This window comes from Neovison vison, chromosome 1 (genome assembly GCF_020171115.1).
Source record: "Neovison vison isolate M4711 chromosome 1, ASM_NN_V1, whole genome shotgun sequence".
NCBI lineage: Eukaryota > Metazoa > Chordata > Mammalia > Carnivora > Mustelidae > Neogale > Neogale vison.
Window position 1 is genome coordinate 238,733,231 of NC_058091.1, and position 19,912 is coordinate 238,753,142.

General features: G+C 43.7%; 1 protein-coding gene across 1 annotated transcript; it reads left to right on the forward strand.

The window, feature by feature from the left end:
* Positions 1-3,192: 3,192 nt before the first annotated feature.
* CD14 (CD14 molecule) lies at positions 3,193-5,408 on the forward strand. The gene is made up of 2 exons (XM_044226249.1): positions 3,193-3,520; positions 3,611-5,408. Exons 1-2 carry the CDS (start codon positions 3,518-3,520, stop codon positions 4,721-4,723), a joined length of 1,116 nt encoding a protein of 371 aa, XP_044082184.1. The 5' UTR covers positions 3,193-3,517; the 3' UTR covers positions 4,724-5,408.
* The last annotated feature ends 14,504 nt before the right edge of the window (positions 5,409-19,912 follow it).

Sequence of the window (19,912 nt, forward strand, 5' to 3'; positions counted from 1 at the left end):
CACATCAGGCTCCCTGCTATGCAAGGAGCCTGCTTCTCCCTCTTCCACTCCCCCTGCTTGTGCTCTCTCTCTTTCTCAAATAAAATAAAATAAAATCTTTTAAAAAAAGGAATTTTTATTGGAGGTCTCTAATTTTTAGAAAGTTATTATTTAGGGAAATATATGAGTAAGAACAAATCCAAGAAAGGGAACTGTTCTCAAATCAGCTTCCTCTGGTAGTCTGTGGTTAGGATTTGACACTTTCAAACCAACTTTCTTTCCTAGAATTTAACTCCACCTCTTGGAGTTAATCGCCTTTAATCTGGGACTCCTGGGTGGCTCAGTCAGTTAAACATCTGCCTTCCACTCAGGTCGTGATCCCAGGGTCCTGGAAAAGAGTGCCCACATCAGGTTCCCTGCTCAGTGGGGAGCCTGCTTCCCACCTCTGCCTGCCACTTCTCATGCTTGTGCTCGCTCTGTCAAATAAATAATTTTTTTAAATTGTCTTTAGGAGCGCCTGGGTGGCTCAGTGGGTTAAAGCCTCTGCCTTCGGCTCAGGTCGTGATCTCAGGGTCCTGAGATCAAGCCCCGCATCGAGCTCTCTGCTCAGCAAGGAGCCTGCTTGCCTTCCTCTCTCTCTCTGCCAGCCTCTCTGCCTACTTGTGATCTCTGTCAAATAATTAATAAAATCTTTTTAAAAATAAAATAAAAAATTGCCTTTTATCTCTTCCACAGATCATCTAGTTAAATATCTGCAGACCATTATCCTGCCCCCACATCTCTCCAGGCCCAGCATCCATCCAGCACTGGGACAGCCATTTACTGAGCAACTGCTCAGAGCACCATGCACTGGCTGGGTATAGAGTCTGAGTCTTTTATCTCCTTTGTCATGGGACAGGCTGCTTCTAACACCTACATATTTCCCCTGGTGGGGAAGGTAAGACAAGTCTCCAGGCAAAATATCTGCCCAGACAGTTACAGCTGCCCACCCAGTTTTTTTGTACTTGTTTTCCCAACATCTCGATCAACCCTGTAAAAAACAGCCCCACATCCTCTCTAATACAGAGCTAGCTGTTCCTTTCTCCACAGCTCCCCCAAGTCTTTAGTTTCTCCTCTGCGAGTCCTCTTCCCTATGGACTGTAGTCTGCATCTGTGTTTGCCTCCCCCCTCCTACCAGAGTACCTGAGGGATGGTGCAATAGTCATGTGTGTGTCCCTGGGCTTTGTACCAGCCCTGACATTTGGTAGACAAATGATAGGTATTTGTTGAATTAAGGTGAGTTGGGGATCCTTGCAGAACCATTATTGCCCCCTCTTTGCTTGGAACCATCATCCAAAGTACCACCCTTAGAATGATGGGATTTGCTAAGGAGCCAGGTTTCAGTGGTCTGAGTCTTCTGAATGCAGAGGCACTGATGAAGAACATAAAAATCAGGACTATTCTTAATAGATATGGCTCTGTAGTCACAGACAAGTACTACCATTATCTCCATGTTACAAATCAGGAACCCAGAAATCTGAGGCGCAGAAATTTGCCCAAGTATTAAAACCTCAGTGGTAGAGCTGGGATTCCAAGCCTGGCTGTCTGACCACAGAGTCAGTGTATTTAACACTGAACTATAAACTTACATTCTTGGTCCTCAGGGATGTTCCAGTGACCCGGCCTGGCTGGTCTTAGGGCACGGCTCGGGGTATCAAGACATGCCCAACAAGATACACAGGGAGCAGTGAGGTCTAACGAAACCTCCTTGTTTGGAATATGGACAAAGGTAAAGCCATTTATTAAAAAATGGGAGAAGTGAGAATTCAAACATTTTTAATATAGCTCTTGCCCCAGAATCTACAGGTGAAGAACTGTGAGGGTGGTTGTGAAAGCACAGCCCCTATTCACCCTCTGGGACACGTGGGTTTTGTGGGGTTTTTTGTTTGTTTGTTTGTTTTTGCGAAACAGGTGATTACTAATTAATCTTCATTCAATATAGGTCATGCCTTTCCTCCCAGGATGTAGGAACTGTGTTGCGGGGGAAGGGTAGTGGAGAGCTAGGTGCAAGGAGGAAATCTGGGTTTGAAATACCTGTTTCTCAGTTTCAGGGCAAGGAAATGGAAACTGCAAGAAGTGGAACTATTTGGCCAATGTGTCTCTATTAAAGACCTCTTTAAGAAAGCTATTATTTTCTGGGCACCTGGGTAGTTCAGTCAGTTAAGCACCTTGTCTTCATGATCTCAGAGTCATGGGACTGAGCCCTGTGTGGGGCTCCCCACTCAGCAGAGAGTCTGCTTCTCTCTCTCCCTCTGCCCCCCACCCCAGCCCCTGCTGGAGCACTGTCTCTCTCTCTCTCTCTCTCTGTGTCTCTCTTTCTGAAATGAATACATAAATCTTAAAAAAAGAAAGATAGAATGCAAGCTGGGGCATCTGAGTGCCTCAGCCGGCTGAGTGCCCCACTCTTCGTTTCAGCTAAGGTCATTATCTCAGGATCCTGGTATCGGGACCCTCAAAACGCTGGGTGCTGAGAGAGGAGTCTGCTTGTCTCTCTCCCTCTGCTCTTCACCCCACTCTCTCATTCTCAAATAAAGAAATAATCTTTAAAAAAAAAACAACGCTCTTACTTTTATTTTTTTAGATTTAAAAAAAATTATTTGACAAAGAGAGACAGAGATAGTGAGAGGAGAGAGCAGGAACGGGAGGAGAGGGAGAAGCAGTCTCCCCACTGAGCAGGGAGCCCCACGTGGGGCTCAATCCCTACCCTGAGATCATGACCTGAGCCAAAGGCAGCGGCTTAACCGACTGAGCCACCCAAATGGCCCCCCACCCCCAAAATCAAAGCTCTTACTTTCTTCATAATCAAAGTTTTAAAAAAGAAAAAGTCAACAACAAATCATAAAGGAAGGGGTTGTTCTTCAGACCAACTTCCTTCCCTTGAACCTCAATGCTATTCCTTGGAGTCAACAAAGGAAGTTTGCGATATCCTCCACAAAATATCTAGCTGCGCTCTCCACCCTCAGTCTCCGGAAGCTGTCGTGGGCAACAGCTAAACATGCGAGGGTATTCAGGGGATTGGATTTGGGTGTTGGTAAGTTAATAGTAACCCAGACGAGGAAAAAGTTAAAGAAACTATCCCAGTTGATTCCGTGGGATAAAGACGGGGAAGTGAGAGTCCTGGCCAGAAGCACTGGGGACTTTTCTTTCCCCAAAGCTAGTAAACAAGCCTGGGGTATCTGACTCATCAGGATACTGCCTGGGGCATTGCACTCTAAATGCCCTACAAGATCCTTCCTGTTACAGTCCTGGCAACATCCTTCATTGCAAAACTTCCCAGAAGGGTACCGCATGGAGTAGTTGGGTGGCAGAGAGGTGGGGAGTGACCAGGGTTCACAGAGAAAAGAACAGAGTGATATCCCACGGTTGCATAAACTCGCAGGCCGCCCAAGAGCACAGCTAAGTGTGTGAAGCCTAGAAGAAACAGGTGGGTGCGGCTGTACAGCAAAGTAGCTCCTCCCTGAGCCCGCCAGGACACAGAGACCCGGAGCACCAATAGACCATGGTGAGTGTACGGTCTTGGGGCCCAAAGGGAACTACTCAAGGAACCCCAGGCACTGATTGGGGTAGCCCTGACCTCTGCTTTCTTCCTTAGGTGCGCGCGCCCTGCTTGCTGCTGCTGTTGCTGCCAACGCTGTGCGTCTCTGAGGTCGTACTAGAGCCCTGCGAAGTGGACGACGAGGATTTCCGCTGCTTCTGCAACTTCACAGATCCGCAGCCCGAGTGGTCCAACGCCTACCAGTGTGTAAGTGCCATCGAGGTGGAGATCCATGGCGGCGGCCACAACTTGGAACAGTTTCTAAAAGGCGCAGACACAGACCCGAAGCAGTACGCTGACGTGCTGAAAGCTCTGCGCTTGCGGCGGCTCACAGTGGCCTCTGCGCAGGTTCCTGCTGTGCTCGTGGCCGCCTTCCTGCGTGCGCTGGCGTACTCCCGCATCAAGGAACTGACGCTCCAGGATCTGGAGGTAACCGGCGGGACGCCACCGCCGCTTCTGGAAGCGACTGGGCCTGCGCTCTCCACCCTCACTCTCCGGAACGTGTCGTGGACAGCGGGAGGTGCCTGGCTCACCGAACTGCAGCGGTGGCTGAAGCCGGGCCTCAAGGTACTGAACATTGCGCAAGCACACTCGCTTGCTTTTTCCTGCGCACACCTCCCCACCTTCCTGGCCCTCACCACCTTAGACCTGTCCGACAATCCCCGACTGGGCGAGCACGGACTGACTGCAGCTCTCTGTCCGCACAAGTTCCCGGCCCTCCAGGCTCTAGTTTTACGGAACACCGGGATACAGACGCCCAACGGCGTGTGCTTGGCGATGGTGCGGGCGGGTGTGCAACCTCAGCGCCTAGACCTCAGCCACAACTCGCTGCGCGCCACCGCCCCAGGCGCTCCTGTGTGTGTCTGGCCGAGGACACTGAACTCTCTCAACTTGTCCTTCGCCAGGTTGGAGCAGGTGCCTAAGGGACTACCGGCCAGGCTTAGCGAGCTTGATCTTAGGTGCAACAGGCTGAACAAAGAGCCTCGGCCAGAAGAGCTGCCCACGGTGAGTAACCTGACGCTGGATGGGAATCCCTTTCTGGACCCTGAAGACCTCTACCAAGAAGACCCGATGAAGTCTGGCGTGGTCTCAGCCTGTGCGCATTCGGCCCTGGCGGTGGGGATGTCAGGAACCTTAGCGGTGCTTCAGAGTGTGGGGGTCGTCGCCTAGGGCCTACGAGAGAGACCAATGAATTGGCTCAGATTGCCCTGGCTCCACAGAAGCCTCATCCGGACATCTTAACCAACCAACCCTCTGCCTCATCTTCATTAAAATCTGAAAGAAGGAGATAGGTGTCATTCACTCAATGGGTGTCTGTGATCTGCTGGCGCACAGTGCTGGCTGTGGAATCCATTATATTTAGCTTTCTTCATCCAAATCCCCTAGAAACCTAAGGATAGAATTTAAAGGGTGGAAGAGGCAGGGAGTGTTTCCTGTCTAGAGCTGTGTGTGAGAAATGGGGGTTTCTGTGCAATCCGGCTTTCTGAGATTACTTACACCCGTGTTAAGGTTGTTTGAATGGTAAACATGCCGAGGAAGATACAGAATGTTTGCTCTCTGGTGCATTTCCCAAGAGCCAGCTGCTCCCCCTTTCAAAAGTAATAAAACTCAGAGTTACATGCTTATTCTCTCTCTCTCTCTCTTTCTCTCTCCCAACTCTCCATGGAGAAGGGACAGCTCTACCATCTGTCTCACATAAATTCTGAATTTCATAATTTCAGGGTTTCTCTTCTGCTGTGTAAAGCCCCTCCGCACACACAGGTACGCTGGCTTTCACTGTGTCATCTAAAGGGGAATTTATGCATGGAGGACGGTTACAAGATGCTGTCATTAAACAGTCTGTCTCTGAACCAGATATCTTGTGTGTATAATTGTTTCTGGCTGGATCTTTAACTTGTAACTAGGATAATAGCTTAGATACTTCACAACATCTTAGACCTCTCACAGGGCAAGTAATGACATGTGCGTTCCAAACCACATTTTCTCAGAGACCCAGGACATCAGCCAAGAGGTACTGCTCCTTCTAGGAGTCCCTTCTTTTTCTTTTTTTTTTTTTAAGATTTTATTTATTTATTTGACTGAGAGAGATTGCAAGTAGGCAGAGAGGCAGGCAGAGAGAAAGGAGGAAGCAGGCTCTCACTGAGCAGAGAGCCTGATGCGAGGCTCAATCCCAGGACCCTGGGATCATGACCTGAGCTGAAGGCAGAGGCCCAACACCCTGAGCCACCCAGGTGCCCCCTAGGAGTCCCTTCTTTACATTGAGGAGGCAGCCATATGCATCAGAGAGCTAGACACCTGCCTCACAGAGGACCTGGAAGAGGGATGGAGGAGGGGGCACATATAAGCACAGCCCTCTGGCCTGCCTGCCTCCAGTGTCCAGCGCCACACAGGTAGGAATGGAGGATGCAAAATAACATTGTTGGGAGAGTTACACGGATTACCAGACCACAGACTCAAAGAATCACGGGGACTGATAAATTGCCATCCCCAGGCAGGAAACCCCTCGGAGTATCCCCAAGAGGACTTCATCCAGCGCAGGGGAACATTTCCAGTATCAGAGAACTAATGACCTCAAGCAGCAACTTACATTTGAATAGCTATGAGCGCTCTTCATCAAAGTTCTGGAGCCTCTGCTCAACCTCAGGCCCTGTATTAGGACACTGATATATAAAGATGAGTCCAAAACATCCATGTCCTCAGGGAATTCTCAATCTAATAAGGGAGATGTACACAGAAAAGATAGTTGTGATTCTATGAATGGGAGGGATCTACTCTATGAGCTCCTCTGGAAGACTGTACAGGAAAGGAGACATTTATTCTGGGTCTGAGAGGTGAATATCACTTCCTCAGGAAGGACGTTGCCAGGCAAAAATGGGTACTTTAAAAGGCTCAAATCTGGGCGCCTGGGTGGCTCAGTGGGTTAAGCCGCTGCCTTTGGCTCAGGTCATGATCTCAGGGTCCTGGGATCGAGTCCCGCATCAGGCTCTCTGCTCAGCGGGAAGCCTGCTTCCTCCTCTCTCTCTCTGTCTGCCTCTCTGCCTACTTGTGATCTCTCTCTGTCAAATAAATAAATAAAATCTTTTAAAAGGCTCAAATCTGAAAGTATATGGCCAGATCTGAGAATTATAACTGATTAGGTAGGGCTGGAGATCCCAGTGATGGAAGCTGGTGACATTCATTCATTCAAGTGCTGATTATATGCCAGGGACTATGCTAAACCCTGTGGATATACCAAGAATAATACAGAAGTTCTTGTTCATATGGAATTCAGATTCTAGTTGGATAGTGGGGGTCAGGGGCAGACAATAAACAAATATCAAACTATGATAAGGCTTGTGAAGAGAAAGAGGACAGAGTCTTGAGGATTCATATGTTATATGGGAGTGTTAGGAAGGTCTCTCTGATGGGGATATTTGAACAATCTCCTGAGCTAATTGGGAAAGTGAGCTTAAGGATATCTGCAGGAATAGCATTTCAGGCAGAGACAATGGCAAGCATAAAAATCCTGAGTGTTAAAGGATACAATAAGGAGGCCAGTGTGGCTGAAGCAGAGTGAGCAGGGGTGGTAGGGAAGAACAGTAAGAGAAAACATGAGAGAATAGCAGGGCCAGGTTATGTAGGGCCTTGTAAAGCAATGCTATTCAAAATATCATCGAAGGCAAGTGCCAGCCCACACACTGTTTATTACTGCACTGTGAGGAGGTAAATTTAAAAAGTCAATAATGAGTGGTTAGAAACTCTTTTTTTTTTTTAAGATTTTATTTATTTGGGGTGCCTGAGTGACTCAGTGGATTAAGCAGCTGACTTCGGCTCAGGTCATGATCTCAGTGTCCTGGGATGGAGCCCCGCATCAGGCTCTTTGCTCAGCAGGGAGCCTGCTTCTCTCTCTCTCTCTCTACCTGACTCTCTGCCTACTTGTGATCTCTCTCTCTGTCAAATAAATAAATAAAGTCTTTAAATATATATATATGTATATTATATATATATAATATATATATATATATATATATATATATTTTTTAGCAGCGGCTGGGTGGCTCAATGGCTCAGTTGGTTAAGTGGCTGCCTTCAGACCAGGTCATGATTCCAGGGTTCTGGGTTGGAGCCCTGAGTAGGGCTTCCTGCTCAGCGGGGAGCCTCTTCTCCCTCTTCTGCTCCCCCTGCTTGTGCACGAGCACTCTGTCAAATAAATAAAATATCCTATTTTATTATTTTTTAAGATTTTATTTATTTATTTGACAGAGAGAGAGAGCACAAACTTAAGAGCCATCTTTCTGCTCTGGGCAGAAGAGAGATTTAACTAAGAGCATGTCATGAAGGGCCTTAAGAGATGATCTCGCAGGGTGTGAGGAGTGATTAATGAGTTTGAAGTGGACAGTTACTGGAAGCAAATGTGTGTTTGAAAAAGCCCACAGGTGGCCACGTGGAGGATGGATTAGCAGATCCTAAAGGAGCACTGAAGAGGTTATTTTTTTTTTTTGAGTCTGTAGGTATTTTTTTTTCCAATTTATTTATTTTCAGAAAAACAGTATTCATTATTTTTTCACCATTATTTTTTCACCACACCCAGTGCTCCATGCAAGCTGTGCCCTCTATAATACCCACCACCTGGTACCCCAACCTCCCACCCCCCTGAAGAGATTATTGAATGAGTCTAGGTAAGAAAGGGTGAAGACCTGACCAGGACAGCAGTTGCCATGGAAATGTGGAGGAAGGATGTCTCCAAGAGCTCTGAAAGAGGTAGAACCGGATGGGTCCCAGGATGCCTGAATGTGGGGAAAGACAAGATGCTTCAGGTTTCTGGTTTAGAGGATGCCAGTCTCACTCAGAGGGATGGAAATGGAAAAGGAAAAAAAAAAGATTAGGAGAAGGGCACTTATGAGCTTGAAGTGCTTCAAATCCAGTAGCTAGCTGGTCTTTGGAGTTTAGATCTGACAAGACAAGTTTGGGCTGCATTCCAGAACTGAGGAGCCCTCAGTGTAGAAGTGGTTGTGAAGTCATGTAGATGGGGAAGCTCCAGGGATAGAGCAAGGAGATTGCTAAAAAGGGAACCTGGAAAGCATCAGTCAGCAGTTAAGGATGTGGGAAACAGGGTCCTTAAAGGACACAGAGAAAAGGAGAATTGAGAACTTTTCAGGTGGGGGACACAGGGACAGAGTGGTCAGCAGTTTCCTATGCTTCCTTCCCTATCTTTGTCTCTGTCTCCTCCTCAGCATATTCTAGCTGCTCCACTCTGGCATTACTTCCTTTCACACTGGCTCTTCACTCTCCTGGGAATGCTCTGGTCATTTGTTTGTTCAACAATTTTTAAACTTGCATGTATTTTTATTTAAATTCAATTAATTAACCTGTAGTATATTATTAGTTTCAGAGGTAGAGCTCAGGGATTCATAGTCTTGTGTAATACCCAGTGCTCATTATATCACATGTCCTCCTTAATGCCCATCACCCATTTACCGCAACCCCCCACCTCCCACCCCCCTCCATCAACCCTCATTCCTATGATTAAGAGTCTCTATGGTTTGTCTCCCTCTCTGATTTCCTCTTGTTTTATTTTTCCCTCCCTTCCCCTTTGCTGTTTGTGCAACATTTGGTGAGTTCCTACTACACAACAAGCACTTGGAAGTGCTGAGGATACATTAGTGAACAGAGCAGCAAAAGTCCCCGTTTTTTTGCTTATATTGCAGTGGGAAGAGTAAAGTCTATAGTGCGTTAGAAGATAAGTACTATGGAAAAAAAAAACAGCAAAGGCAAAACAATCAGGAGTACTGAGTTAGAAGTATGTGTTAAAATTGCAATTTTATTTTTAAAATTTTTAAATTTTTTAAATATTTTATTTATTTATTTGAGAGATAGGAACAGAGAGAGCACAAACAGGGGGAGCAGCAGAGGGAGAGGGAGAAGCAGGCTCTCTGCTGAGCAGGGAGCCAGATATGGGACTCAATCAATCCCAGGACCCTGGGATCAGGACCTGAGCTGAAGGCAGAGGCTTAACTCATAAGCCACCAGGGTACCAAAACTCACTGGATTTTATATGTTAATTTTGTATCTTGAAACTTTCCTGAATTCATTTTTTTCTTTTTTTTTTTTTTTAAGATTTTATTTGTTTGACAGAGAGAGGATACACAGCCAGAGAAGGATCACAAGCAGGGCGAGTGGGAGAGGGAGAAGGAGAAGCAGGCTCCCCACTGAGGAAGGAGCCTGATGTGAGACTCTATCCCAGGACCCTGAGATCATGACCCGAGCCGAAGGCAAATGCCTAACAATTGAGCCACCCGGGCATCCCTGAATTTATTTTTTCTAACAGTTGTGTGTGTGTGTGTGTGTGTGTGTAATTTTTATGATTTTCTTTAAAAAAAGATTCATTTATTTATTAGAGAGAGAGAGTGTGAACACACATGAACAAGTAGGGGGAGAGACAGAGGGAGAGAATCTTCAAGCAGATTCCCCTCTGAGCATGGAGCCCACTGAGGGGCTCAAATCTGGAATGCACGAAATAATGACCTGAGCTGAAACCAAGAGTTGAATGCCTCACTGACTGAGCCACCCAGATGCCCCTCTTTACAATTTTCTACATATAAATTATGTCATTTGTGAATAGAGATAATTTTGCTTCTTTTTCACTTTGGATGCCTTTTATTTATTTTTCTTGCCTTATTTCTTTAGCTAGAATTCCATTGTGTTAAAGGTTTTTTATTTATTTATTTGATAGAGATCACAAGCAGGCAGAGAGACAGGCAGAGAGAGAGGGAGGGAAACAGGCTCTCTGCTGAGTAGAAAGCCCGATGCAGGGCTCGATCCCAGGACCCTGGGATCATGACCTGAGCTGAAAGCAGAGGCTTTAACACACTGAGCCACCCAGGTGCCCCGAATTCCACTATGTTAAATAGAAGTGGCAAAAATGGGCATCCTTGTCTTGATCCTGATTTTAGAGGCTAAGTTTTTAGTCTTTCACTACTGAGTATCGTGGTGTTAATTGTTTTTTATACATTTTTAAAGATTATTTATTTATTCATTTGAGAGAGAGAGAGCAAGGGCATGAGCAGGGGGAGAGGCAGAGGGAGAGACAGAGGGAGAAGCAGACTCCCCACGGGGGAGTGAGCACCATATGGGGCCCAATCCCAGGACCCTGGAATCATGACCTGAATCGAAGGCAGATGCTTAACTGATGGAGCCACCCAGATGCCCGTTAATATTTTTTTTAAGATTATTTATTTTAGACAGAGAGAGAGATCACCCGCATACAATTGAGGGGAGGGGCAGAGGGAGAGGGAGAAAAAATCTCAAGCAGACTCCCCACTGAATGCAGAGCCTGACTCGGGGCTCCATCCCACAACCATGAGACCATGGTCTGAGCAGAGATGAAGAGTCGGTCATTAACTGACTGAGCCACCCAAGTGCCCTACGTTAATCATTTTTTTAAATTATTTTTTAATTTTTTAAAAAGATTTTATTTATTTACTTGACAGAGGGAGAGAAGGAATACAAGTGGGGGAGTGGGAGGGGAGAAGCAGTCTTTGGTTGAGCAGGGAGGCCCCATGTGAGGCTCAATCCCAGGACCCTGGGATCATGACTTGAGCCAAGGGCAGATGCTTAATGACTGAGCCACCCAGGTTAATTGGTTCTTAAGATAAGAGAAAAAATATGGTTGTATGCAGATGGGAATAATCCAGTAGAGAGGGGAAACTTGGTGATATAGGAGAAAGAAGGGAGTCTGGAGAAATGTCCTTGAATAGGTAAAAAAAAAAAAAAAGGACTGGTACCTAATTCACCAGTAAAGGGGTTGGTCTGGGGCACCTGGGTGGCTCAGGCGTTAAGCGTCTGCCTTTGGCTCAGGTCATGATCCCAGGGTCCAGGGATAGAGCCGGGCATCAGTCTCCGTGCTAGGCAGGAAGCCTGCCTCTTCCTCTCCCACCCAACCTGCTTGTACTCCCTTTCTTGCTCTGTCAAATAAAGAAATAAAATCTTAAAAAAGGGGGGGGTGGCCTTCAGATAAGCACACATACAGTCAACTTCTAGTCACCTGGCTGGAAGGCAGAGTATTTGGGTAAAGATGCTCCTGCGATAACAGGAGACCGTGGAACTTCTACCAAATTAAGCTCTAAATACTGATCTTCTTATGGCAGGCCCCTCATTGTTCAGGATTCAATTCAAATATTACCTCATCTGAAGGAGCCCCTCCTGCCTCATCATCCTGATTACAACATCATACATTATTTTCTTCACAGCATTAATCTCAATTGGAAATCATCTTCTGTAGTCATACTTTTTTTGTTTGTTGAGTATTGTGTTGGAAGTACCATGACAACTGCTGAGAGCAGCAGTGGTGTCAGTGTTGTTTACTTCTGAATCTCTAGTCCCAAAGACAGTGCCTGGCACAAGGTAGGTGCTCCATAAATCTTTACTGAAAAACTGATTGAATGAATGGAAAGAGTGGCTGAGGCTTTATTGCAGCTGTGAGTTAAGTGAGAAAAAAAACCGATTAGTGTTTTGCTTCGTTAAGGTCAAATAAAAATATTTTTCTGAGGTTGGATGCCATAAAACATGTGTCACATTTCCAGTCACAAGGCATGTAGCATTTTCTGATCTGACAGCATATAGCAGCACAGGAGTAGGATTCAAACATTCAAAATTGGGGGTGGGTAAAGTTTCTTTTCAAAAGGGTGATGCAGGACGATTCTGAACTCAACTTCTCCCACTGATACACTGAATCTATAGCTATGCATCATACAGTTTCTTCTGCAGAAAAAAAAAAAACAACAACAACAACCTAGAAAACTGGCAGAGAAAAATTGAGGGTGGGTATACAGGGGAACCCAACTGAGACCCAAGGATTGAGCAAGTTTTGTTGATAAGGCAGGGCAGAAAAATGTGCCCTAAACAGGGAAGGAAGTAACAAGGAGTGAGAAATGGATTCGGAGAAGCGACAGTTCTACTTCCACATGTACAATGAATTTGGATATCTGTTGTGGTGTGACGAATTGTATATTTGTAGGACTGAGGTCATAGAACTTCCATTTCTGAGCCCAAAATTCTCCCTGTAGCTTCCTCTTTTGTTCCTGTGCTGTCATCTGGAGCCAAATGGATGTCAATTCTTTTCCTCAGAAGTCCTTGTATCCTGAGTCAAGAGTTTCTGCTCTTTCCCACACAGTCTTCTTTTCCCCAACACCCCCCGCCCCCACCTCTTATCATAATCAGAACTCCCTTATTCTCTAGATCAGGAGAGGCTCTTTATGAGCCACCTCAAATTACCCACAATGGAAGAAGTTTGAATACTGACCTGTATCTTTGAGGATATAAAAAAATTACCAGTGTTTTTTTTTTAAACTATGGTATTATATATGATAGGTATGATATTGTGATAATGTTTTTTTTTCTTTTTTTAGATTTTATTTATCCATGTGAGAGAGAGAGAGAGAGAGAATGAGGGAAAGCATGAGGAGGGAGAAGGTCAGAGGGAGAAGCAGACTCCACGTGGAGCTGGGAGCCCGATGCAGAACTTGATCCAGGGACTCTGGGATCATGACCTGAACCAAAAGCAATTGCTTAATCAGCTGAGCCACCCAGGTGCCCAATATCATGGTAATGTTTAAGAAAGAGTGCTTGACAAATCATAAGAAAAGAAAACTACAGTCTAATATTCCTTATGAGTATGAATGAAAGAACCCCCAATAAAATACTAGAAATTGACTCCAGCAATTTATAAGAAGAATGTATAAAAAGAATTATATACCATGACCAATTTAGATTTATCCCAGGAATTGTTGGTTTAACAGCTGAAAATCAGTCAGTGTAATACACCATATCATATCAGGATAAAACATAAAAACATGATCATCTAAATAAACACAGAAGCATTTGATAAAATCCAACCCCTTTCATGAAAAAAAAAAAAAAACCAACAAATTAGGAAGAGCATCCTCAACATGATCAAGGGCATCTACAGAAAAAGTCAGTCGATATCATAGCTAATAATCAAAGACTAGGTGCTTTTGCCCTGAGATGAGCAACAAAATAAGGATATATGTCCTTACCACCTTCATTTGGCATTGTTCTAGAAATTCTGGCCATGGCGATTACTCAAGAAAAAGAAATAAATGACATCCAGGTGGGAAAGAAAGAAGCACAACTATCTAAATTCATAGATTTTATGATCATGTATATTTAAAAAATCTTGTGGAGGGGCGCCTGGGTGGCTCAGTTGGTTTAACAACTGCCTTCGGCTCAGGTCATGATCCTGGAGTCCCAAGATCAAGTCCCGCATTGGGCTCCCTGTTCAGCAGGGAGTCTACTTCTCCCTCTGACACTCCCCCTTCTCATGCTCTCTCTCTCTCATTCTCTCGCTCTCAAATAAATAAAAATGTTTTAAAATCCTGTGGATTCACTAAAATATATTAAAACTAATCAAGTTTAATAAAGTTGTAAGATACAAGCTCAACGTACAAAAATCAATTTTATATCTATACACTTGCAAAAAATGAAATTTCCAAAAAAAGTCATTTACAATAGCATTAAAAGAAATACAATGATTAGGAGTAAATATTACCAAAGAAGAGCAAACTTAAACTCCTAAAACTACAAAATGGTATTGAAACAAATTAAATAATATCTAAATAAATGGAATAACATCCCATATAGATGGATCTTAATATGTTAAGATGTCAATTCCCCCCAACTGATCCACAGATTCAACTAATGTCTTATAAGAATCTAAGCTTTTTGTATAAATTAACAAGGTGATTCTAGAGTTCACATGGAATTTCCAAAGATGCTATAGACAAACAATTTTTAAAAAACAAGAACAAAGTTGGAGGACTTACAATTCCTGATTTCAAAACTTTTTGTGAAGCAATAGTAATGAAGACACTGTGAAACCGGCACAGGGACAAACATGAGGTCAGTGAAAGAGAAGTGAGAGTCCAGAAATAAACCCATGTTTCTACGGACAGCTGATTTTGACAAGGATGTTGAGAACATTGAATGAATAAATCTTTCAAATAAATGGCACTGGGACACCTGGATATCCAGATACAGATGAATTAATTTGTATCCTTAACTTAGACTGTATACAAAAATTAACTCAAAATGGATCAATTACACAAATATAAGAATTAAAACTATAAAGCTCTTGGAAGAAAACACAGAAATTAATCCTCATGACCTCTGTTCTGGCAATGAATTCAGAGATATGACACCAAAAGCAAGAACAACAAAAGACAAAAACAATAAATGGAATTTCATCAAAATTTAAAACTTTCCTGCATCAAAAAGCATTATCAAAAAAGATGAAAAAACAACCTACAAAATGGGGGAAAATATTTGCAAATTATATATCTGATAATGGTTTAGTATCCAGGATATCTACACAGCTCCTATAACTCATCAACAAAAAAGACAATTCAAGTAAAAACTGGGGCAAAGACTTAAATAGCCATTTCTCCAAAGAAACTATATACATGCCTGAAAAGTACATGAAAGGATGCTTAACATCATTCATCATTAATAAACTGCACAGGACAAACAATAATTAAAACCTGGGCAAAGAACTTAAATCGATATTTCTTCAAAGAAGCTAAACAGATGGTCAAACAGGCATGGGAAAAGATTCTTAAAATCATTGGTCATTGAGGAAAGGTAAATCAAAGCCATAATGAGGCACCACTTCACAACCACTAGTCTGGCTCTAATAAAAAGAAAGAAGAGGGGACGCCTGGATGGCTCATTCAGTTAAGCGTCTGCCTTTGCCTTTGGTCATGATCCCAGGGTTCTGGGATTGAGTCCCACAAAAGGCTCCTTGCTCAGTGGGGAGCCCGCTTCTCCCTCTGCCTGCCATTCCCCCTGTTTGTGTGCTAACTCCCTCTCACTCTCTAATGACAAATAAATAAACTTGGGGGGAAAAAACCCAGAAAGAAAGAAGAAGGGCATCTGGGTGGCTCAGCTGGTTAAGCATCTGTCTTTGGGTGGGGTCATGGTCCCAGGGTCCCACAACAGTCTTTTTGCTCTGCAGGAAGCCTGTTTGTCCCTCTCCCTCTGCTGCTCCCCCTGCGTATGCTCACTCTTTATCTTTCCGTCAAATAAATAAGTGAAATTTTAAGAAGAAGAAGAGAAAGAACTATTGGTGAGAATGTGGACAGATAGGAACCCTCACATGTTGCTGGTGGGAATGTAATATGGGGCAGCCACTGTGAAAAACAGTTTGGCTGTTCCTCCAGAAGTTAAATGTATAATTACCGTATCATCCAGCAATACTACTTCTAGGTATATATGCAAAAGGATTGAAAATGGATATGTAAAACAAAATTTGTACCAAAACATTCATAGCAGTGCTGTTCAACTCAACTATATGACTAGATTAAAATGGAAGACTGCAAACCTGGGTAGCCTTGCCCTGGGGGACATTTTAATCACAAAATAGAGTGATAGACTGGACTAATAACTCTTATTTTTTTGTACCAGATCTACACAATGAGATATAATATGCCACTGGCATTGATAAGATTATACTATCGATAGGCATGGGAAATTTAGTTAAGGCCTCCTGTGCCTATGCCACACTGATTCCTTCAAATGTTAGGCACACATAAATTTGTTACCCCCTTATCTACAGTTTAACTCTGCAGTTTCAGTTCCTCAAGCCTGTGTCACAATGCCTACATCATTCACTACTCTTCATTTCCTCACGTAGGCATTTGATCATCTCACATCCTCACAAGAAGAGGAAGGATGAGCCCAGTAGGATTAGATAAGATTCTTTTCTTTTCCTTTTTTCCTTTCTATTCATTTAAAGATTTTATTTATTTATTTGACATATGGCAATTACAAGTAGGCAGAGAGGCAGGCAGAGAGAGAGGGGGAAGCAAACTCCCTGCTGAGCAGAGAGCCCGATGCGGGGCTCAAACCCAGGACCTTGAGATCATGACCTGAACAGAAGGCAGAGGCTTTAACCCACTTTAACCCACTGAGCCACCAGGCACACCTCCTTTCTCTTTTCTTTTGAGAGAGAGATCACACAAGCATAAGCAAGCAGGGGGAGGGGCAGAGGGAGAGGGTAAGAGAGGATGTTAAGCAGACACCGTGTCCATCATGGAGTCTGATGTGGGATTGGATCTCATGACCCCAAGCCGATATCATGACCTGAGCCAAAACTAAGAGTTGGATGCTCAACTGACTGAGCCACTGAGATGCCCCAGCAATAAGATATCTTGAAGAGAGAACATATCCACATAATTTTTATTATAGTATATTGTTTAACTGTTCTATTTCATTATTATTGTTGTTAATCTCTTACCTTGGCTGATTTATAAATTAAACTTTGCCATAGGTATGCATAAGAAAAAGCGTAGTATATATGGGATTTGGAACAATCTGTGGTTTCAGGCATCTTATTGGGTGTCTTGAAATATACCCTCCATAAATACAGTGGGGACTACCATATTCATGTTTTCATTATTGTTCTCTTATATAAATACTTTATGAAATGTAGATAATCAAATAGGTATGACCCTTTTGCTATTAAGGGATCCTTGGTGAAAAACCATCAAGTGGCTTGTGATATAATAAAGAATATATCTGGTCTTTGTCTCGAGTTGAAGGAGCAGAGCTTCAAAAACCTTTGGGATTTCTTGAATGATAGAAGTCTCTCTGCTATGTTAATGAGGTGACTTCTGGCGGGACCCCCAGATAGCTTCCCCTGAGAAGGCCGCTCATCAGAAGAAACAACCATGACATTGCCTGGAGTTGAATTCAGTCACATAGCCTATGATTTTATGAAACATGTGCCTACATAATGAAATCTCAATTAAAAATAACTTGCGGCACACCTTGACGCCATAGGGACAGAAATTCCTATGCTCAGGCCCCTTCCAGACCTTGCCCTATGTACCTCTTCATCTGATTGTTCATTTATAATAAAAAGGTTCTCATAAGTAGAGCACCTTCTTGAGTTCTGGAGTCATTCTACTGAATTACTGAAGCTCAAAGGTAGCAATCGGAACCCCCAAATCTATAGCCAAGTCAGACAGTAGTGCAAACAGCTTGGGGTTCCTAGTTGTGGTTGTTATCAGAAATACGGGCAGTTTTGTTGAGGACCTTGTGGGAACTGGTGCTAACTCCGGACGTTAGTGTCAGAACTGGATTGAAATATAGGACACACAGTCGGTGTCAGAGAATTGGTGTAAGATACAGTAAGTGTAATGTGCCTTCCTGAGTTATGTAAGTCATTCTAGCAAATTATGGAGCCTGCAGAATAGTGGGGTTGATGGATCCGTAATCAAAGGAACGAGACTAATACAAAGCGAAGGTCAAGCAAAGCTTTATTTCACGCCAAGCATCGAGAATCAAACCAGACGTTCGGGGCAGCCTCTTACAGAGAGGGTGACCCTCCCAGCCTCACAGACTAACTTTTATAGAGCAAAGGCCATGTGGTTGAGCCTGGCCACACACAGGTGGCCAATGAGATTGTAACACACAGAGAAAGCTGCACAGTCATGTTAGGTCACACACGGGTGGCCAATTGAATTACAATTCACCCCGTAGTAGCTATTTGAACCAGCCTATCACCTTGGTCAGGATTGGCGCCCAAAAGGCACCCAAAAGGCAGGGCCCACACTCCTTGGTAGCTAGGGAGACAGTATGCACACCCCACTGATTGGATGTCTCCACCTGGCCTGACTCACCCTTGTATTTGGGTTCTGTTACCTGGGACTTATTTCCTGGATTTGCTTTTAAGTCAGTCCCCTGGGTGTGGGGGGGCAGGGTCAGTTTAAGTTTTACTACATAAACAACAAAATGGCTGTTCAACTGAGATGAAATCGCTCTGGCTAAATAGGTCCTTACAGGTCACCTGATGTTGCTAGCTGGTCAGAATGAGGAAGGACTGGGGACCCCAAGCTTGGGACTGGGGACCCCAAGCTTGAGACTACTATCTGAAGTAAAGGCAATCTTGTGGAGACGTACTCTTTGCTGTGAAGTTTGGCCAAACTCTGCATAGTTGGAGACAGAAGTCTTTTCACCTCTATCTGGAAAATCATTCAGTCATAGAAAGGAAAGAAATACTGATGCATGCTACCATATGGATGAACCTTGAAAACATTATTCTGAGTGAAAGAAGCCCGTCACAAAAAGAACACATGTCATTTGTTTTATATGAATATCCAGAATAACCAAATCTATAGAGACAGAAAATAGATGAATGGTTGTTTAGTGATTGTAGTAGGGTGGAGTTAGAAAGGTGATAATAGAGGAAACCAAGTTTCTTTATAAAGTGATGGGAATGTTCTAAAATGGTGTTAATAAAACCCATTGAAATACTCACTTTGAGTGGGTAAAATGTATGATGTATGAATTATATCTCCATAAGGCATCTTTAAATCTGTTTAAATTATGGGGTGCCTGGGTGGCTCAGTGGGTTAAAGCCTCTGCCTTCAACTCAGGTCATGATCTCAGGGTCCTGGGATTGAGCCCGGCATAAGCTCTCTGCTCAGCAGGGAGCCTGCTTCCTCCTCTCTCTTGCCTGCCTCTCTGCCTACTTGTGATCTCACTTTCCGTCAAATAAATAAATAAAATCTTTAAAAAAAAAAAAAAGAAAAAATCTGTTTAAATTTCAATTCAATTTAATTAACAGATAGTGTATTATTAGTTTCGGGGTAGAATTTAGGATTCATCAGTTGCATATAACACCCAGTGCTCATTACACCAAGTGTCCTCCTTAATGCCCATCACCCAGTTACCCTAGGCCCCCACCCACCTCCCCTTGAGCAACCCTCAGTTTGTTTCCTATAGTTAAGTCTCTTATGGTTTGCCTGCCTCTCTGTTTTTATCTTATTTTTCCTTTCCTTCCCCTGTGTTCATCTGTTTTAAACAGTTTCTCAAATTCCATGAGAGAGAAATCATATTTGTCTTTCTCTGACTGACTTATTCCACTTAGAATAATATTCTCTAGTTCTATTCATGTCATTGCAAATGACAAAATTTCATTCTTTTTGAGAGCTGAGTAATGTTCCTGTGTGTGTGTGTGTGTGTGTGTGTGTGTGTGTGTGAAAAGAGAGAGAGAGAACAACGCCCAGATGTCTACTGACAGATGAATGGATAAAGAAGATGTCATATATAACCATCCATTCATCTGTCAGTAGGCATCTGGGCTCTTTCCATAGTTTGGCTATTGTGGACATTGCTGCCATAAACATTGAGGTGCACATGTCCCCTTGAATCCCTATGTTTCTAATGTTTGGATAAATACCTAGTAGTGTAAATGCTGGATTATAGGGTAGTTCTATTTTTAACTTTTTGGGGAAACTTCATACTGTTTTCCAGAGTGGCTGCACCAGTTTGCATTCTGTCCAACAGTGTAAGGGTGGGTGT